The sequence below is a fragment of the Lichenostomus cassidix genome, chromosome 6, assembly GCF_008360975.1.
Source record: "Lichenostomus cassidix isolate B80296 chromosome 6, HeHo_3.0, whole genome shotgun sequence".
Lineage (NCBI taxonomy): Eukaryota > Metazoa > Chordata > Aves > Passeriformes > Meliphagidae > Lichenostomus > Lichenostomus cassidix.
In genome coordinates, this window is record NC_139487.1 from 10763291 (window position 1) to 10785892 (window position 22602).

The 22602-nt window shown below is 41.2% G+C and overlaps 1 protein-coding gene across 1 annotated transcript in view; it reads right to left on the reverse strand.

The window, feature by feature from the left end:
- Positions 1-313: 313 nt before the first annotated feature.
- SORCS3 (sortilin related VPS10 domain containing receptor 3) overlaps positions 314-22602 on the reverse strand; it is a 263207-nt gene continuing 240918 nt past the window's right edge. The window contains exons 20-27 of the mRNA XM_085064890.1: positions 19865-19998; positions 15545-15668; positions 12794-12906; positions 11203-11334; positions 9214-9313; positions 7062-7167; positions 2855-3015; positions 314-2254 (exon numbers count right to left, since the gene is read on the reverse strand). Coding sequence (XP_084921016.1) covers positions 2190-2254; positions 2855-3015; positions 7062-7167; positions 9214-9313; positions 11203-11334; positions 12794-12906; positions 15545-15668; positions 19865-19998 — 935 coding nt within the window. The 3' untranslated portion in view covers positions 314-2189. The remainder of the gene's footprint in view (positions 2255-2854; positions 3016-7061; positions 7168-9213; positions 9314-11202; positions 11335-12793; positions 12907-15544; positions 15669-19864; positions 19999-22602) is intronic.

The following is a 22602-nucleotide window of genomic DNA, read 5'->3' on the forward strand; positions in this document are numbered from 1 at the left end:
AAGTGAAGGGGGAAAAGAGAAGAGAAATATTTTAAAATTAACAGAAAAGGCCCACAAACCTGATTGAAATGGAGAAGAACGGAAAATATTTAGCTTTAGTACTTCTCAAAAACCAGTATTTCCCTATTTATTTGGTTTATAATTTTAATATTGAAATGCCTTCTGAGTTCTTCTGTTAACCACTTTTCTCTCCACCTGCAGAGCCATCAGGACTTTAACCATTGAAAGTGATTCCAGCCCATGAACAGAGTGAACACATGCAGTTGAGGCTGGTTTGTAGTCCACTGACATATTACAATGCACTGACAAATTCCAGCCATTTCCTCATCTCAGCCTGGATATATTAAAGATGATTAGGGTTCTGTATCCAGATCCTAAGAAATAATAACAAACACTGTCATCTGCTGTCATTTCTGCCTCCTGTTATCACACAAGCACTAGAACATCTTCCCAGACTTGCCCCAATTCTTCTTTCCCCTCCTCCTGGGTCCTACAACTCAATACTCTGCAGAATAAGGTTCATTTTTGACATCATCAGCTCAAGAAAAATGGATAAAAGTAACTCATTGGTAAGTCAGCCTCTTGCCCCAAAACTCCACCACTTCAGAGGTCTATCCTCAATTCAGTGTAGTAGAAAATTTCTAAAGAGCTTTTCCAATACATTTTCTTCATTAACGTTCCTGTTTTAACCAGAAAACACCAGCCCACCATGCAGAAATTTCCACTCTGAATGGGAAGCTGCCACTCTGCAGCACAAACGAGAAAGACTTTCCACAGCTCATTTATGCAAGTCTGACTGACCCTCCACTGCCCTCTCCAAAGAGCAATCCCTAATTGCATACATCATGTTCAGCCACAATTTACTACTCTTACACATCCTAAATAGCATTTCACTTCATCAGCTTAACTGCTAAAAGCATGACTTCCCCCTGGGAATAAACTCCTGCAACCTGCCCCACTGTTGAGCTGAGCTTGTACTGGGTACAGCAAGGCCACTGATATTTGCCCACACTGAGATGGTGATAATTTCAGGATTCTTTTCCTCATTTTCACTAAAAGATGTCACCAAGATCCTTCTCAGAAGTGGGCAACAGTGACAGAGATGAATAGATGATAAACATAATTAAAATATTCATGACAGGCCCAGTCTGCCCTGCTAGTATCTTTTTCTGCTCCATCACAGGAAATGACACCATATATATGTATATGTAAAAAAAGGCTTGCAGTTCTACACAGAGAAATAAACTAGGCTGTTTACAGACAGCAGTGTCAGATTGAAAAATGACAGACAACTGGAACACGCTTGGAACCAAAGTGTGACTCAAGTGCTCACCAGGGTCCCTGTTTGGCTGGCATGTGTGTGTGTGCACGTGGCTGTGCATGTGTGTGTGTGGTTCAGGTTTTCTTTTAAACATATCTTCTTTTACTAAACATTAAATTATTTCCCGAGAAATAAAAAGCTATGTACACTGTAATTATCTACAGTAGGCCTTCGGCATCCTCGCTATTCACATGCACAGGGTTCGGGCTGCATTCAGAAACTCAGGCTGGCTCCTCCACTGCTCTGCTGCTGTCCCCTCCAGCCAATCTGTAGTCCAAGGAACACTGACGTGTGTGTTTGCTCTGATTTATTTTTTTCCTTTCTCAGCAGTCAACAGTGCCAGAGGGTGACTGAAATTAAAAGCAATTAAAAGAGGCAAGATCCTGCAAAAAGCTGAGACATGCATGTCACTGGGAAGCGAGGGATGTTGGCATGTTGCAGAGCCTGCTCCAACAACCCAGTCTGAACCCTCTGGCAGGATGCAGCAGCTGATTCATGATTTCTTTTGAAAAGGGCTGAAAAGGGACAATTTACTTACATGTTGCCTAAGGGACAATACCTATCTGTTGGATTTGAATAAGTAATTCCTGTTCTGTATTTAACAGGAGGCTGGCATTCAAATCCCATTGCACACTTGACTCATTCTTTGCTTTCTATTTCTAATCTGATGTGTATTTCCTAAATATGAAGAACCCCTGCTATTTATGAATGCAGCCCTGGTAAACACAAAAAGCCCACCCCATCCCCTCCCAAATTATAATAATGACATATAACTCTTTCTTTTTGATAATAATAATAATAATAATTATAACAATAATAATTACAAATAAAAAGTCAGAAATGCTGTAGACCACGTGGATTCTCAGTATTAAACACTAGTGCAGTTGGGGATTTCCTTTGTGCTTTCACTGTTGGCAATTGTTGAGATGCTTCCTGTGGAGGAGAAAATGGAGAAGAGAATCAGTGCAGTGGCATGAACAGTTTGGCCTATATTGCTTCTCACTCCTCTTTAGGATGTGGTAGTGTAAGTAAGCGCAAAGACAGAAAAGATGCTTAAAAGTAACACATCCTTTTATGTATTTGCAAGAAGCAGGGAGCATGCAGAACAGCTCAGCTGTTCATTACTACAGCTCAGCTGACCAGCAACAAACTCATTAAGCTATTAAGGATCTATTTGCTTGTAATCATGGCACACCAACAGTGTAAGCCTGGCTCAGCTGATTGTTCTGAGGGTGCAGGGAACTGGGCACTCCTCCACAGGAGAGGCAGGGTCATGAGCAGACATAGGTGTGAGCCACAGCTATTGTAACTTCTGCATACCTACTGCTGCCTCCAGCTTCCTACCTTGGGAAAAGCTGAAAAGCTGTAAGAGAAACTCCATTACCATGCTGCAGAGAGGGATTTACTCCCTATCTCAAAGACTTAGGGCTCTGCTTGTACCTGGGATCAGGGTCACTGCCTCTCCTAATACCCAAAAGACCAACATCCTCACCCAGACTGTGACAAAAAAATCAGCTGAGGGCTCTCTCTCACCCATCACTCGTGTGTCCAGCTCTTTGTCCATCAGCTCCTCAGGGTCTGTGAACTCACTCAGAGTGATTTTGGGAGCATTTTCACTTTGGCTGACAGAGCCAATCATTTCCTGCTCCTTGTCATGCTGAACTTGGGCATAGATGTTAATCCAAGGGATTTTCCTGCCCAGGAAAGGAAAATGAGAGGTTATGTTTTGTAACACAGGAATCCTCAGCATGTCATTTATTAATGAGACAAACTAAGCTGAGACCAATCCCAGAAATGCAGCACTGGCAGTGATGCAAAGTATGAGCTCTCAGAATGGTAAAAGTACCACAGAGACATTTATCTCTGAAAGTGCCCTTAGCATCCACTAATTCCAACAACAGCCTAAAGGTACTCCAAATCTCAGGCCATTGTCTTCATATCCTGTACACAAAGGCTCCCCCAGCTGCAAACCTCAGTGTTCTGCCCTTTTAAATGAGAAGTCGTGCACACAGTGGACACTGCACTCTGCTCAGAGACCAGCAATCAACTAAGTACAATCAGCTGCAATTGTCAACTCTCAGTATTTATTATATGATCAGTGGTGCATTCGAAACCAAAAGTAAAAATCAATTTGGCACTAGTATCAGCTGAGCAAAAAAAATTGCTGGGCTTGCTGCTGCTGACAGGCCCACACTGACTCAGAAGAAATTGCCACATCTGAAAGAGTTATAAAGAATTGCTCCTGCCTCGGAGTACAGAAAGGATTTGGACCTCATAACACCCATCCAAAGTCTATTTGTTACCATTTCATTGCAAAAAACAGTTTGTCATGCTATGGATCATGCAAGTTTGCAGGGACTTATTTTTCCTTGCTGCTCAGGAAGCCAAGGACGTTAAGGGATTATTTCTTCTTCCTTTTCCCAGGTGAAGTTAACTTGGCCTGCTAGAATGATATCCCTGAGAGTCAGTTAAGTAGACAGATAGTTATACAGGCCGAGACTGACAGGTAGTAATCCCTGGAGAAATGCAAGTTTAAAATGAGAGAACTGAAAAAGAATCTGGTTAAGCATCATGGGGGTGGCCAGGATTATCTGCATTGCCTGTTGGATGTTAACTATTTTTCCTAATGTTCTCAGAAAGCCTGTGTGCCATGCAGTTCACACTGCTCCAATAAGGAAAATTTGGAGAATATTTTCAGTTCCTTAAAGCACACAGGAGAGAGAGAGAGAAAGAAGGTGTGTTCAAGAAAAATAATATAAAATGCCATAACTTTATGCTAATCTGTCTGCTGTTGGACATGTCAGAGACTGAAAGCACTTGAAATTGCCCTAACTCTCATGAATTCAATAGATCTATGCTGATTTTACCCCAGTGAAGTTCTGGCCTCAAACAACTTGTGCTTTTGGCTTGATTTGGCATTCTGGTCTTAACCAGCAGCAAGCCAGGACATCTTTGGGATGTTCAGCAGCAGTTGACAAATCTCATGATCCTCTCAGTTTCTCCCACTTTCCAATGTTCAAATATGCCTTAAATGCCACCAGACTACACAGGGAAAGAGAGAGAACTAATATGTTCCCAATAGGATTTCAGTGCTCAGAATTTGTCTGGAGAAGTATAGAGACATGAGAACATGCCTGGAGATACTGGAAGACTTAGTTTTGCTTCCAAACAATGCAACAGCAGAGCAGTGATCATTTCTGAAATTTGAGTGGAAAGGTGAGAAAGCTCTTTAGCATTGAGGCAGAGAGCTCCCCAGGCATTCCAGAGAGTTATGGAAAAAAAGAGCCATTTGTGAATCCATACATAAATACCCAATCCTGCTGTGGCCACAACCACATCACTCAGAGCACACACAAGCACACACTCCTGCACTGCTGTCCCAGGACACACACAGAGAATGTCCCACTGCCCCACCACTGCTCAGCACTTAGACACTCACAGTATTGACTGATATATGCTCAATCTTCCAGAAAAGAAACAACTTTTTTTAAAGATTATTTCCATACTTTTATCCTCTTCCTTCCTTTTCCACCGGGGCTTCCTCAACAAGCATCTCTCTGGCAGCAATGTTTAACATGCCTGTTGAGTCTATAAATTGATGGACTCATAATAAGGAGTCAGTGTGCAAGCCAGTAAAGCAACAAATCTATGAATTTGTAGAATTAAAAAAGCATGCCAGCCTGATGCTCTCCCATAACCTTTCCCTGTAAGCAGAAGTTCTGTATTCAGGCTGCAACCACCATTAATCATAAAAGTACACATGGCTAATGGACCTCTGCATCACTGAGAGCTACAGGAAAGCTTTTGGGTTTGCCCCCCTTTTTCCATTAAGAATCGTTGCATGCTCTCACTTCTGCTCCATTGAGCCAGGGGTTTTAGACAGAGCTGAAAAGTTGCTTTCTGTACTGAAAATCAAGTTGAGAACTCTCTGTGTATATGACTTATCCTAAACTTTGTCAATTTGATCTGGATTTTTCTCCTTTGGGACAGGGCAGATTAGGGGGGGACAACCAGTCCCCTAGCTTTAGGGTTAGTCAAAACTGATGCTTTAACCACCTTCCTCCTCACTCCCAATTTGTAAGACATTCAACTTCCAGACAGATTTTAACCAGGCAGGGTCTCCCCCACCCTGGAGCACAATAGAAGGCTGATGGCTGCTATACTCAAAGCTCAGGGTGCTTAAGTAGTACAGGAGACAGTTTTATGAGCTGTAGTAGCAGAACATGACCTGGAGACTGCCAAAACAAAGTGGATTAACAAGCTCCTCACTGTTCTCTGGCAGCTGGAATATACAGACCCTTCCTCCTGGTCACTGCTGACCACAGAGCCAAAGACCTCAGGCCAAACCTAAGAAACTCTCTCACCAAGACACAAGGGAAAGCATGTCTTACACTGGGTTGTACCTACATCTTGACACATCTGCCAGAAAGATTTCTTTGCCTTCCTCATCCTACATCTGGGTGTGAGAGAAATCATCAGCTGCCTCCCCAGCACACCATTAAACTGATGTCTTAAACAAATCCCAGATTCCATTCCCCTGGGAAGCTGTATTCCACCTCACAGAAGCAAAGGGAGGATTTCAGACTGCAATAAGAAGGTCATGCTGAAGGCCTTGAAATCTGCATCTGAGCAGAGTCACACAAATGTATTCCCTGGGGCACTGAAATCAGTGGGAGCTTGATAACAGGTATTAGTGTGCACAGGATCAAGCACTAGAAGGAGTACCACTCACTGATTACGACAATGGTTAATGAAAGATGTTAGAAATTAGGGAAACTTTAAACCTGGAGACTAGGATAGATGCCTCTCTTATCATGTCACTTCATTTTTAATATTGTTTGTATCCCACTGATATAATTAGAGAATACTAGCCTTTTCCTGGGGTGCAGAAAAAAAACATATAGCTGAAATCTGGGTAGGAAAAGCTCTAGTTTTCCACTCACAGAAACTACTATGGCCAGGAAGTTATGTTTCTAATACAATATCTTGCCACTGGTCAGGATCTAGGCACACACACCATTTTATACTGTAAGTATTGTACTGAATGCAAAGTTTCTCCTAAGGAGCTCCATCTGCCTAAAATATATCCTCATAAAGCAGACCATCAGCAAACAGGCCATTCTTATCACATATTTTTTTTCACAGCTTGCAGCAGCCAAGTGCCATGGGCCAGCCCTGGTCCTGCCTGCTGTCTGGAAGCAAAAGGTTCATACTAACATCTGTCAAGTAAATCTCAGCACAAATTCCCAAAGGCATTTTGATGCTTTACACAAAGTTTTCTGGCTTTGAGTCTCCCACCTTTAACATAATCACACCTGCTCCTCTGCAAGACTAACCTACTCACTTAGCAAGATACAAATGAGATGCTGCTGCACGAGGCAGCTGGCCAGGTGGGTGTATCCTGTGTGAAGTCATCCATCATGAGGTTTTTGACTAAGCTTGCTTTGTGTATATCAGCACTCAGAGAGCACAAAGGGTTCCCATTTCTGGTCTGTGGTTTAAACACATCTGCTGAAGCAGATGATTTCTGAGCTCTTGATGAACTTTTGGACCACCAGCTTTGTGGAGAAACAGTAGTAGATGTTTTTTTTCTCTAAGTATGAGAAATTGGGAACTACATTCATCTGAGCCCGAGGACAGCATAATTCCCTCTACATTTGCAATTCAAACACAGCCCTGCCTAGATTTCCTGTAAACCACCCAGTGTCTCCTCCTCCCAGCCCAAAGTTTTTCAACTTACCTCTTGAATTTGTAGATTAAAAAAACAGCCAAGCCTACAAACACCACAGACAACAACATCAGCATCGCCGAACTGCTGTGACCCGAGCTGGAATCGACAAGGGGTGCTGCAGGAGGAAAGGCAAAGCATGACATTTGTGGGATATAACCAGGAAACACATTAACTACCAGAGAGTTGAGTTCAGCTCTGTCTTTGTCACATCTGCTTTATCCCTTCTGCGTGGTGCATGCTGGTTTTGGCAAGAGCAGTCAGTAGGAAACAATTGGTTCTCATGTCCTTCAAAAGCCAAGGCCCTTTTTCAGGACAGCACAGTCTGACATCCCTGAGTGAAAAGGCACAGCAAACCATGCTTAGCTGAATGCCTGATCACTCCTGTGGTAACACTCTGGGCTATTACTTTCAGGTTTTTCCAGGTACTGGAGTGGAAATGAATTTTATGAAGCGTGGCTTAATACATAACTATTCCCCTTTGGAGAAGATACCTTAGAGCATAAATTAGCAGCATGACTCCCATCTTCCAAGGATATTCATCTATCTCACATGTGACAGGGACATACTCTTGTGACAAGCCTCAAGGCCCATCCTTGTATAGGACCTTAGAGACTTTTAAATTGAGTCAGTTTTCATAATGTGGAGGAGCCCAAAGCAATAATTCTGGACCCAAGCACAAAATACATTATAGTATTTCGGAGATTTTGATCCTTGACATTTTGGTTGGGCTAAATACAGTATAGTCCTATACCTTGTTTATGCAGCTATTCCAAGAGCTCATCAGAGCACACCATCTTAATGGCTTGAGCACTGTGCTGAGATCAAGCGTCTGATGACAAGTCTCTAATGATGCACAAATGATTATAAGTAGCAGGTGAGTGTTTCTCGTTCTGCATAAATATTTGGTTTTGGTGTTTTGCTATTCTCTATTCTTTTTCTGTCACCCTGAAGACAGGGACAAAGTCATATGAATAGAGTCAGTTCTGATTTCACTGCCAAATTTCCACACCTAACAGTCTGATCCTGATAGTATTCTACTAATACTAGTATTTCTGACTCTTCTGTGGGAAAGACTGTAGTTTCATCCAAGTCAAAACACTGTGGGAATGGTCATGAAAAAATGCAGCACCTGCACTGGAGGGAGTGCAAGAATAGCTGCAAAATGGAAGTTAAATTCAGTGCCTTGCTAGAACCAAGCCAGATTCTGGAGAATTCTAGCCACCTGGAGACCTCAGATATTGTATTGCATTCCCAGTTTTGCAAATTAATCAATTTGAGGGCATTCCTATTAGCATTTGACTCACATTCCAAAAGAGCAGTTAGAGAGTGAAGGTAAAAAGGCATTATGTGTAGGAAAGGTCATAAGCCTTGATTTAGCCCAGTTCTTAGCTCTCTGAGAAGAAGCTGAAGTGTGTTATTGTGGGATAATAATCCCAATCTTTCAGAGAGGCTATCAGCAATGGTATTGCAAAAGATCCCACACTTCAGACAATTGCAAGGGCAGTCATAAAAAGCAAGGGCAAAAATAAATCCATCATCTCCTCTGTAACCATCACTGTCTCATCAATAGCTGAGACTTCCCACTGGGCTGGTTTAAAGTAAAGGGGGTGACAAAGCTTAAAGAACTCTGTTGCTTTGTGCAAAGATGGAGACAGGTAGTGCTGAAATTTAGGTTCTAATTTGTAGAAGTCAATATTCAGGCACATATTCTCTTTAAGAGGCTTAGATCTTCTTTTCATGAGTACTTTGCCCCTTTAAAGCTTCTTAGGTAGTCATAACAGTTACAAGCCCTTTGCTATAAGGATTTGATCCAACATCCATGAAACTTAGTAATATCCCCACTGAATTCCACAGGTGCTCAATAAGGACTTAATAGAATACCATTCACCTGGTTTTCTGAAACACTTGAAAAACACCAGTGCACTTGTTAATTAAGCCATAGGGAAGTCTTACAAGGTACATTTTATACTTGTACAAACTGGAGCATGAAGATGCCCCTGATGGGTTGGTTTTAACACTTCCTGCTGCTACCACAATGTCTCAACTGGCACATTTCCCAGTGTCATACACCAAAGTGTGAGTGCTCTGATGCAGACTGGTTCTCCTGGGGTTGTCTGAAGCCTCAGGAGAAGCACAGATGTGCCTTTGACACCACACTCACCTAATGTTAACTGAGTAACATAAACGACCACTTCAACACCAGGCTTCAGCTCAAACTGGACCAGGTTCTGGTTGAGAGCATTAAAAAGGATTTCTACCACCTGATAAAATAAGGAGAGACACAATAGTTACAGTATGGAAGATGGCAAAGTCTGGAGAACATTCAGGAATACACAAAGGCCATGAATAGTGGCTGACATCTCTTACTGGCTTCAGCAGGGACTGAGGAAGTGGAGAGAAATCACATGTGATTTAGGTGGAACTGGATGTCATTGCATGGAAGTCTCCCTTACAGAACTTTTGAGACTCTCATTGTATGTTATTATCTCTCTTCTGGGAAGCAAACCAAGAAGGTTAGCAACTTTTTTCTTTTTGTTTGTTTTGGGGGAAGAGGGAAAATAACTAAGGACCTTTTCACCTTCCACAACATCCTGTGAGTTTGACAAAGGCATTTGGAAATCACCAACACTGTGGCCTTTCACTGGTGGATAATGAAACTAAATAAGGCAGTCCAGACTTACATTTCTTTATTCCCATTGATCCTGCCATGTAGCTTCTATTTAAATAGGCTATTGGGGATGAGACAATCAAGTTCTTAAATCAATGGAAAATTTGCCATATTTCTCCTTCACTTAGAAGAGTTGCCTTGGACTAGAGTTTACTGGAATTGCTGAGCTGGGAGATGAGAAACCCAGCTTTGATATGTTATTTAGTTGCCCCAGAGCACATACTTGGCACATCACCCTGCATCCCCAGTTTGTTAATGCCTGATCTCCACAGAGCAGTTCTGCTGGACAGGGCACAGCTAATGAGTAGTTCTAATGACCTGCTCTCCAGGCGGAGCTCCTCAAGCAGAAGGCAACAACAGGTGCCAAAGTACAGCTGAGTAGACTGTCAACTAAAATTAGAGCACTAGAGCTTCAGGCCTCATGGTCAATTAGTAAGAAATCTAACTGAGATGTCAGCATAACACTGATAGATGAAATATTGACACAACAGCTTGCTCAGGCGTTTTAATACTGGTGGATCCTAGTGAACAGGACGGAAATCACTCCAAGAACATCCCTTCAAAAAGCCTTTCAAACCTTCCCACCTCAGTGCATCTCTCCTGCACACTGACCACCATAAATTTAAGAGGGCAGCTTTGATAACTTCCTAAGGCAAGGGAACTACCCTGCAGGAACTGACTTTATTCAGTGGGTGACAAGAACTTCCTCTGAATTTACCAGTCTTCTGAATTATTTAATGTTTGACCCAAACTTCCAAGAGTTACTTGGCAATGGGCTCACACATAGTTTGCACACTGCAAAAATCCTGCATACAAGAACATGAGCTAGAGCCAAGCAGCCTTTCCAGCAGTACTTTACTCCTTTGCCTTTATAGACCTGATTTAATCACTTGGTAATTCTAACATGAAAGCTCCAGCAGCCTAGTGCTGTTGTTCCAAGCTTTTTCCTTGCCTGCATATCACTGTTGCTATTCATCACTGTAATTACCTATTTCTCTAAATGGATGGATATTGTAACTTCCAAATATAGTTTGCACAGGCCATTCTCTGCTGCAGGAAAAAAAAAAAAAAAAGAGGTCTTGTTGCAGTGATCTATGAGCTGAAGAGCTTGATTTATTTTTAGTAAACCTCAGTATATTATCTTGCTGCTTTGGCCTCCCTCTATTAGCATTCCTCCAGGGAGTAGAGGGAGTACATATTCAAGGTTCCTTTGGCCATAACTACTGTAAAAAGACACTCCACTGATTTAGGAAGAATATCTGCTAGTGGTAGACTGTGACACATCTCAGTGAGGTATTAGAAAATCCTGGTTTTCCTCTGAAAATAATATTCTTCAATGCCATAAACTATTCCTGTCACAGTCCCAGATGCATCCATTTCCACCACACTTATTGTAAGTATTTCCCATGCTGTTCAACTTCAGGGGCCCATCTGCAAACAATAGGACAGGAATAAATGTTCCACGAATCCTTCTTTCCTTACTTGCTCCAGATCAGCCTCGCTGCTTTTCCTCCTCTCTGTTGTGTTTTTGTGGGGCAGTATGAAGAGCTCAGCAGAAGTAGGCAGCCCAGGGAACACAGCTACCAAGATCTGTTCATCAGGGATACCAGTCACCTGCAAGAAAAGTAAAAAAGGAGGTCTCTAGCTGCTATTTTGGTCCTTATGTTTCCATTCACTACCAGGAATGGTGCTCCCATCAAATTGTTACTTGCCAGTTCCACTGTAGTTATTGTGGTCCTAATGAGCTGTTCTGTCTATTTGGTGGGTCAGAAATTGACCTTCTGCTAAAGATCCACTCTACTTCCTTCCTAGAAGTGAATGTAGGCTTGACAACACCCCTGGGCACAAAGATTTCAACCCAAAGTCCAAACCTAGGATGTCTCCAGATCTGAATGTTCCATGCAGTCCTCCTTGCTCCAAAAGAACAGCCAACCCAAAGTCAGAGCCAGAGAGTCTTTCTCAGAGCAACCACTGGTAAATGTACAACTAACAGGGACAATATGAAGAAAAGCATCTACAATCACCTTCTATTATCAGGCTATGGGGATCCACATTTGCCACACTAATTTTTTTTTCTTTCCTACAAGATTGACTCTGAATCCAGTAAAAGGGAAGAACACATTAAAAAGATAAACTTAGTATTTTCTCAGGATGGAAAAACAATCAAGGAAACTCTTATAAACTGTAAATTTTGCGTGGGCTGCAGAAGAGAAAAGCTGAGGAGGAATGTACATTCCAGTAAAAATAGTCAGCCTCCATTTCTAAGAACAGCTGTAGCTAAAGCAAAAAAAAGCCCAACAAGATACATTTTTGGCAGAATGCAAAACCCACAAAAGCTTGTCTAAATCTAGCTCCTAATTTCACACAAAACTAAAAAGTCTCTGACTGATATAAGTGATTCTGTCCCCTTTCCTTCAAGGATTTGAGTACTAGTTTACATATTCTAATTAATCCCAAAGGAAGATTCAGTATCTTCCACCTACAGAAGTCTCTCTTTATCCTATATTTAAAAGGTAAGTTTATTTTCCCTCTGAATCCTCATTTTTTGCCCCAGTTGGAAATAGAGTAGAGCTTTAAAATGTTCACCAGTTACCACACTTATCTGCATGTGGAACTCCTGACTATCAGGAAGAGATAAAAATATCTTCCTCATGTATCCAGAATACTACAATGTCTGTCTTCTGGGATTAAGTGGATCAGCTATTTAACAACACACAGCAACACTAACCAAATATTTGGAGTGGAAAACAGTAGATAATATCATATCAGTTTGTCAAAACAAGAATAATAATGATACTATTACAATCTAGAATATGCAAAATCCTCCAGGATATTAAAAGCTCAAAAGCACTCAGAAATATTAATAAAAGTAATTGTAATATTCACACAAAATTATCAATATAGTTTGGCTCTGCAAAAAGATACAGCATATTATGAAGCTGCTTTTTTTTTAATTTTGAATGATAGTTTCATCACTGCTGTCCTTACCCATTCTTTTAAGCTAACATTGCAAAAAGCTGCATGTTTTAACAGCCTAGTCGCTGTTAGTATAGACAAGGAAACAGATGCTCACCTGTGCTAGTGCTCTCTTGATGACTTTGCCAATGTCTTGTCTCCATTCAGGGATGTCAGGGTTATGGTAGTCCAAGTTGGGAGAAAATGACAGGAGCTGAGATTGAAAATACTCTGGAATAAAAAAAAAAAAAGTATTTATGAGAATATTAAATGGGCAGCGTTTAAGGTTCAGGCAAGAGTGCAGAACACAACAGGAGGACCATAACTATCTTAAAGCAAAAGAGAGAGAAAAGGCTGAAGAAAGAAAAAGGCTGGCTAACACTAAGCAGGACAGAAAGCTTTCAAGGAAAGAATTCTTATAATGGTACTTATAAAGGACATTTTGCCCTAATGCCAACTTGTGGCTTTCCCCAGTGAAACAGAAGCAAGAATGAGAGAGGTGAGAGGATGCCTTCGTGGTGCCTCTGGGCTTTGTAATTTTGCCACTCAACATCTGCAGATTCTGCTCACAAGTAAGTTGACCAGCAAATAAGGCAGCACCTGGCTGAAATTTGGAAGTCCTGTCTGTACAATTGTAGAGCAAACAATTGCTGTAAGTAATGTTTTCTGTTTACTCTCCTGGAGGGAAGCCGGGAGTGGTTAATACCCCAACAAGGCAGAACCCAGCGGTGCTAATGACTGGCTCATCAAGCAAAGGCTATTGAGGAAACACTCGGAAATTCCTTACTGATTGACTGATTGCTGGGAGGAAGAAAAGCTTCCAAGACTTAAAATACAGAACAATTTGAATTTTTCTCCAATTCCAACTCTCCCCACTGGTGTCATCAAAGACCAAGTCTGGAACTCTTATGGCAGCTATGCACCATGGATTTGGGGCAGTGGAAGGCACAGATCTGGGATGGGAATCACATTCATATGGAAGTTCTCAGTGCAGAAGAGTCTCCCTTCTGGTTTTGGAGATGTGCTCTGCCTCACCTTGAAGCAACTGATCTCCAGACACTTCAAATAAGTACCATTAATCATTTGTAAGAAGGTACTAGTTTTAAATCAAGATAAACCTGCCAGAGTATAAATGAGGAAATCCACAGAAAAGCAGGGATGTGCCAGCACACCATGAAAGTGGCATCTTTTGCAAGATCTGTTCTTTCTTTTTAGATGGTACAGTATATTTTTAAATAAAAGAAGCATCAGAGAGCAGAGAAAGTCTCTCCAGTTCTGAAGGTTTAACCCAGAGTCAGATATATAAAATCTTTGACTTTCGACCCCTTAATACCATGTCCAATTTATTTTTTGAGCAGATTCTTCTGTTATCTCAAATCAAGAACATATCTGAATAAATCTCCTCCACAGATAACACCAGAAATCCATGCCTAGATTATAACCTAGACCCATAATCTCTTGACTCAGGACACAGATCAGGATACAAATTTATCAGAGGACATGTTTACTAAAGGTGTCACTCATTTACATACTCAGACTTGAGCTGATCACCAGACTGGGGGACTGGAAGGAGTCCTTCCTCAGGCCAATTCAGTCTGCAGCACAGCACTGCATAGGACTATTTGGATTACATCCAAATGGATCAATGTCTCTTTCTGATAAAACCCAAAGCTTTGGATCTTCTAAATAGAATGGAAAAATTTCTTCCAAGGTGTTTAAAAACAGAGTGAGGAGCACTCTGTAGGACCTACTGGGGCTAAAGATCAAGATCACTTGTAGGGATCACTCTTACATATATTTGATTCTGGTTTATTCCAGAAACTAGTGGAAAGATGGAAATTTCCCAGAAGTAAACACTGTGCTCTGCAGTGCTAAAAATTGTGAAGCAGAGGGTTCGTCATATTTGATAATAGCAAGTCTGGGTATTAATAAATCACATTAACAAAGTATTAAAGCCTATTGCATTTCATGGCCAGACAATCAATAAATATCTACTTAGCTGGTTGTTAAATCTGAGTATACAGCAGGACATTTGTTTGTATTTAATTACTGAAACAAGACTCACATACTGCAACTACACAGTGCTGAGCTTCAAAGTAACCAAGTTATTTGAAGCCCAGGTTTCTCAATAAAACTTGATGTCCAAAGAAGAGCTTGTCCTCAAATGCTGGATGCCAACAACTGGATAAGGAAAATTAAGATTGGCCCTGGGTGGAAATTATTCTCTGGAGAAATCTCAAAGTCCTGGCCAAAGTTGCCAAGAGAGAGAACCCTTTCACCTAGGATTTATCAAGACACAAACAGAGATGGATCCTGCTCTGTTGTCTGCAAAAGGGTGCTTTTTGAAGCCCAGGACATGCAGATATGGCAAGAATATACCCAGCATTACCCATGGGGAAGTCCAGTGGGCACATTTAGACCTCCGGCTGTTACATGAAAGCTGGGCAGTGATTATCAACAACAGAGACATTTCTGCCCTCTTTTCCAGACCCCTTCTGACCCCTGTCATTTGTACAGTCACTGACAGAGACACCATTCAGATCACCTTAATGAGGCATTGTGACTATTTCTTTCAACAGTCTGGTTCAAGTGTTTTTTATTTCTGGGGGGTTCCCTGTCTGGGTGTACAGACAGACCAACAGACACAGGAGACACCAGCCACCTTATTAATGCTGTGGTTTCAAATTTGATTAGCTGCCCCATCCTATTCACTTCTGTATTTTGTCATCATGACACATCTGAGCTACTTTTTCATCAGAAGTTTGCCTTCAGAGGTTCCTCCAGGCACTATCCTAGAGCTCATTTTGGATTGGCAGTGACTGTCTGTCCTTCACCCCCCCAAGATGTGATGGCAGAAGGCTGAGGGTACCGTGAACTGCGATCTCCTTGGTGTCCTGGATGAGGGTGTTGCCCCCAGCAACTTGCACGGTGACAGTGTTCATCCCCTCCACAGTGAACATGTAGGAGATGCTGCTCTCCAAGGTGATGAGGGGCTGTAAGAGGCAAACACAAATGACAATATCAAAATCAGGGTGAGATCAACTCAGGATCACAACATGCACCTGACTGATCCACCAGGCAATAATGTCCTTGCTCCTTGATAAAGGTGTGGTACTACAAGTTTCCATGTCCTTCTAAGGACTAAAGGTGGCCCCAACACCATCCTGTGAGAAGTGTCCCCCAGGCAGAGGTTTCTCTCACTTCAGTATATGTTTTCTGAAATATTCTTCCACTGAGCTACAACCTATTTTATATGGACTCCTCAGCAGACCACAGTCAGCAATCCAGAATTAGTGCAGCAGAATGCAGTGTTGTACACACACACTCACAGAGCTCAGTTGCTGTATTTGTTGTACAAAACCCAACCTCAAATTGAAAATAAACCAAAGATGCAGATGCTTCTTCAAACAATCCATATTGTTCAGATTCAGGGCCAGCCTTTGCTTTTATGAGCACAAATCCATTTATCTCTCACAGAGCAACACTGCTCAGGTCAGAGTGAGGACATCCAGCATTGCCCTGACCATGCTGTGAGTCTGTAAGCAAGCTCCAACCACAAGCTGGCAAACTATGCTAACCAGGCTGAAAGCATGGCATAATTCCTGCTGACAGGGCTGATGGAATGTGGCTGTGGAAGGGATCCACACTGGAGCAGTTTGTGAAGAGCTGCAGGCCAGGGGTTGGGCCCACATTGGAGAAATTAATGGGAAATTGTCTCCTGTGGGAGGGACTCCCTCTGAGCAAGGGAAGAGTGTGAGGTGTTCTCCCACTGAAGAGGAAGCATTGAAAGAAACATGTCATGAGCTGATCACAGCCCCCATTCCCTGCCTCCCTGCACTGCTGAAGGCAGAGAATTCAGGAGTGAAGTTGAGCCTGGGAAGAAGGGAGAGATGCAGGAAGGTGTTTTAAGATTTGGTTTTATTTCTCATTATCCTATCCTGATTTAATTGATAATAAATTACACTAGTTTCACAAAGTCAAGGCTGCTGTGGTTTTTAACAGTAATCAGTATCTCTCTGTCATTATTGTGACCTGGTTTTGTTATATTTTATTTCTCCTGCCCATGTGAGGAGGGGAGCAATAGAGTGGCTTCAGTGGGCACCTGGTGTCCAGATAGCATCAACCCACCATAATTGAAAATCAAAGGTCCAGCCCTCACAGTGCCACTGATCTGACAGCTGGTCTAAAAAAAAAAAAATCTTCATTTAGAGAGACTACAAAAATGGAAATAGTGATAATAATCTCCACTGCAAAAGCACACAGAGGTCTGAGAGAACAGATAAAGCCATTGTACCATTGCTGTTGTCCCTTCACTACATTGCCAGTTTGTTTTCAGATATAAACTTCTCAACTTTCACCTTCCATCTCTCACACTTTATCTCATCAGGCTGCCAACCTGTCTGCACTTCACAATAGTGGTCACATATGCCATTTTCCTAGCCAAATCAAAATTTCCACTGGCATAGGCCAGACTGGCAAACACATTTCTGTCCCCCTAGACTACCACCTTATTCTGATCACTCACCCATGAGCTGAAAAAGCAGTAAAACCCAAAAAGTCTTATCATAAGGCACACACAGTCCAAGCTTGTGCCAGCCCTGGGGGCCCAGCTAACATTTACTGAGATATACATGGACCCTGGAGAAGCTGAGCAGGTCTGTATCAAACTGCACTGATATCAGCAATCCTCCTGGAGGTTACAGGTTGTGGTTCTGTGCAAAGGCAGATAAGAGGATGCAATCTGGCCTTTAAAATTACAGTTTTTTCTTTTTGTATGTGTGCATGCTGGACATTCCATTATCATGGATGATTTCACCTCCATCATGTAGTTTTAACATTCAGCCAATTCCTTAATTTTAATTCAAGAACCAAGACCTGGAAACTAACTCTAAATTAAATCAAGTAGTTTAAGGTTCATTTGCTCAAACCTATTAGACAGCTGGATACATTTATTAAACTAGACCTGTGTTAATCCAGGCAAATTGGCCTTTGGGCATACTGCAAAAATCAGTACAGTAGAAATTCAGTACAGGAGTTTCAGCAGGGTGGGGAGAGCAGCAGAAGAGTCTCAGCCAGGTTGTTTGAGTCTAAAGCAATATTCTCCTGTGCAGCAGCACAGAGAGTGACACTGCATAGTGACATGAGACACATCTGGGTCTGCCTGGGATGGCTATGGGCTGAGCAGGAAAAGAAGCTGCAGCCCCTCAGCATGGAGCTAAAATACATCATCTAATAATACCAGCCACAATTTTACACACCTCATCCTTTAATTCAGTGTCCCCTTATTCCACCTCTATTCAGAACACCGTGGTTTACTCATGAGTGGACACAGAGAAGGATGTGACAGATACATTAAACATCCCAGGAGGAATTTTGATGTGATGCAGACTGTTGCTCTGAAAAAAAGGTGGCTGATACAGCTATGTCTATATCCTTTGCCATACTTCTGTCGGAGTTAAAGGACATTCCATGGGGTAGATGGAGATAATGCTTTGTGAAGAATGAAAAGTGCTCTGGGTCTGAGATTCAGACACAGGTAAGCAGCACCATATTTAGTCTTTCATATTTCACCAATGTGTACAATCCTGCCAAGGTGTCAAAGGATCAGCTGCTCCATGTGCAGCTGTGTCCAAAGTATCCATCCCAAACACATCCATATCTCCTTGTACTCTGCTGCCTATGGGTCTGACATTTAAGCTAGAAGATGAAACATCATATTTCCAACCCAGAAGCAAGCGCCGTGAGAACTGCACAAAACTCTTCAGCAAACACCATTGCCTTGCTCTACCTTTTCTGGATTACTTTCTATTTCAAAAAAATATTTTTAAAGGCCATATTCACCATCAACTTCTACAGTAAGGAGGAAAAACAATGGCAAAAAAACTCTACACTGGAGGGCTTAAGCAGATGATCAAGTTCCAGTATGTAAATTGTCTCAGCTGCACATTAATGGTTGTCCATATGTGAGCACTAAGCCAAAAATATCTGAACCGTAATGTGATTTTGCATCCCTGTATTTCAGTGCAGTATAAACTATGTGGAATTACCTGGTATTTGATGTGGATATGTGGGTGGTTGCCATAGTTCAGCTAAGGCACAGCAACTTGCCAAGTTACAGTAAATGGTTTTTGCTCCTGAGCCCTTCCTGTGCCTCAATTAGGCTTCCACAAAAATGAGCAAGTTCTTACAGTGAGCTTCCTGACTGAATGTAAAATCCCAGTAGATGCAGTATTTACTGTTTTTATTTTGCCTCTCCTGATATTGTTGGTAGCTAGGGTAAGAGGTTAAAACTAAGCAGCTTTGTCAAAGAGAAAACAAAATAATTCTGTGCCTATTTTTTATCTCAAATTCCATATTTCATGTAAAATCCCCATTTCTCTCTGCTGTGATCTCACCTCAGTGCACACCTTCAATTGCAAATGTAGACAATGATGTGACTTAAATTGCTTTTGTAAATAACAGCAGAGACTACATTGCAAAATTAACAGCTTTACATTTCATAACTGTAAGAATGGAGAAAAATGCCTGTCTCACTCCTAAAGCCTACGATAAAAACTGGAGCTAATAAGCAATCCTGCTCTCTCCATTTGAAAGCATGACGTTAACTTGTAGTTTCACTTACTTTAACAATTGATAAAAAAGCTCTTTATAATACATATAGTTACGATACACATCATTTGAAAATTCTCTACAAAAAAGTCTCATCTCCCTCTCTAATATAGCACGACTCTTCAGCTTGAAATTCTGGATACAACTGTTTATTTGAGCACCAAGAGCTTTAAAGGACCATGTTGGAATCCAGCATTAAGTACTGCTTACTGGTACATAATGGAAACCCCCCGGGTTATTTGAGCACCAGCAGTTTTTTTAAGCACTGTGTTGAAAGCCAGCATTATTCCAGACATAGCTCAGTTAAGTTGCAAGTGAACGCTGGTAATAACAGTGGTCTTCAAAACTCAGTAGGGCTGATAACAACCAGATGTAGAAAGTAATGACTCCTAAGGACAGCACAAGACAGAAGAAATACATTCACAAAGGTTGAAGTTCAGATAATGACAACCCTTTTCAGGCAAGGAAAAAACTAAAACACAAAAGAGGCAAAGGCAAGGAGTTTTTACTAGGGCTGAGAGAATTCCGTGTGTGTTGTGACAAGCTCAGAAAGAAAAGATGAACCAAAGGGTATCTGTACCTTGGTGCTGTTGCCAAACCACCAGAAGTAGGTAAGTGTGCCTGCCTGGCTGGGCCAGACTACTGCAGTAATGTTGACATCCTTATTTCTGATGGCAACGAAGGGGACACTCAGATGGACGTGCTCCACTGGACCTGTGGGAAGAGAGTTCATTATTGGAGGCTTTCAGTTAAATCCTCCCTGCACGGTTGTGAACAGCAAGGATCTTTCCTTTAAATAAATCAAAAGTCCTATGTCAGCAGTGGGTCTAGTTTAGAAATAAAAGATAATTTCAGCAGTTAATAAACAACAGAAAAAGATATCAGATTTAAAAATACAACTGGGTTTTTTTTCCCCTCTTAATTTTAGGGGAGCCAGAAATGCACATTTTCCACAGTGCTAATTTTCAGACAGGGTCAGCACTTTCTTTAGAAGAATTTTTTAAATGCATTTTGAAGAAGAACAATGAACTGGCTTTGCATTATATAGGGAAGCTGCTAATGAAAGCTAGAGGGATAGCACACAAGAGAGAAAGAAGGCTTTTTCTTGAAAATATAGCCACTCAGCTACTAAGATTTGTGGAGAAATCATTTTAGCCAAGATGGCTTAAATCTGGTTATATAAGAGGCATTTATGACTTGATTAAATAGCCCTGACAGTTTTTTAACAGGTCTCCAAAATAAAGAGCTCATGATTTTGAAAATCCTTGGTATCTTTTTACTTAGGCCTGACCTTGGGAAATCTTTGGGGAGTCAGTTACCCCTAGTAAAACATCAGCAAGCACTTGAAAGATGTGTGCATTGGCATACCAGAGCATGTAACTGTCAGAAGCACTTGATTCTGAAAGACTTAAAAAATAACGAAGTACCAATGCAAAATTGCATCTAATAAATGCAAATACCCAGAATGGGTCCAGGGCATGAAGTTCTGAATTCAAAAGGCAGTTCCTCTGCAGAAAAAAACAACATGTAAAAAATACTGAGGTTTTGTTTAGTAGTTTGTTTAAAGCTTCTACTACTTCCATTGTTTTTCTTCTTGTTTAATCTTTTGTATTCACTGGCACTGAATTTCAGCTGATTACTGCTGCCCAACAGACAGTGTTACTTTCTGGGTAGTACCTTTAAAACAGCAAACTGATAGACTATCCCTGTGAGACAGAAAGGACAAAATAAGAAAAGTCAGATTTCTCTTTTTTTTTTTTTTTTTTTAATAAGACATTCATTCTGGGAAGCAGGAAATTTGGTGATTTTAACTGAGACAATCTTCTTGTGTTACCTCTTAGCTCTTCAAGAATGAAATGGGGACATTAATCAGTTTTCCATCTACTTGGATTACAAAGATTGTGGAGAGCAAGAGCTGTTCTTTTACCACTGGAACATAGAGCTCCAAGCACAAAAGGACCCTATTCTTGCTTTTGGCTCCTTAAAACTTTATCTTTTTTTGGCTTTTTCCCAAGAGGTCTCTACCAGCAAGTCACTCCTGAACTCTGACCATAGGAAGTACTCTGGGTTTGCAAGAGTAGCAGGTTCCCACAAATTTTTTGTGACAGTGCATGTAAGAAGAAAAGCACTAATATCTTTGCTTCCCTCAAATATGAAGATAAACAGATTGACAGCAGATTTCAGAAAGCTGAAAAATTGACTGGTTACTAATAAAGCTGCAGGGTAGAAAATTAATGTTGCTTGAGACCAAAGAGCCCTTTACTTTTCCTTTTTTTTTTTCCAGCACAGCATTCCAGTCCCAGACAGATTGTATAATAAGAATGAATAAGAATGATTCACATGCATTTTTGTCTGTACATTTGAGCTTCAAGGTCAAACCTCCTATATTGACTAGTACATCCAAATATATTAAAAGTCTAGTACTGAGGTATCATCTTATTTCAGCATTAGCATGAATGTGCTTGCAAAATATTTCCCTAGAGATAATGATAATAAATCGGCCACTTATGAGTGCTATAAAAGTCAAACGAGAGATCTGAAAGGTTGATGAAAAAAAGGGTGGAGCAGCAAATCCAGGCCAAGGAACTGTCCTTTGTTGCATTCTGCTTTAAAATCCTCACCGTGAAAAAGTAGTTCCTTTGAGAAAAATCAGATAATCCATACAAATCTGGTTGTTATTACCAGGTAACCATCACTTTTGTCAGCTAATGGCCCAAGGTGAAGGAAAAACCAGTTAATGCTCTAATAACAGGTTGTTAAGTGCAGCCATGATTGACTTTGAGGGAATTATGAGCATAATAAAAGCTTCAAGGAACATTTATTCCTTCACACAGGGAGCTGGAAATTAAAACAGTGAAAAAAGTTCTTGAGTTTTGGAAATTTCTTATGCACTTTCTTTCAGCAGAAAAGCTCAAAGACAGGATGTAAGACATTCTGGCAGGTAAAGAGGGAAGACAGATATAGCTACAATCACCATTAGGGGCAAAATTGATGGGGTACATCTGAACACAGAAGATCTAATAGTCTGAGGGGATAACAAAGAGCTGGGCTCTTTCTGGTCTCATCCTGCATTCTACACCCTCTGCTCTCTCCTGTGGCTTTGAGAAGTTAACTGAGAGCTCTATATTTGAGTTTGCTCATGTGTCAAGTGGAGAGAAATTGCATTGATCTACCAAATACAACAGGAACATCAGGGATGCATGTCAAACACATGAAATGTGAAAAGCACACATTAGCAATCAGGACATTCATATCTCAGGAAGCATGCTCAGCATAATGCTTTAATTTCATTAAATTAGCACTGTAAACTCTGAAATC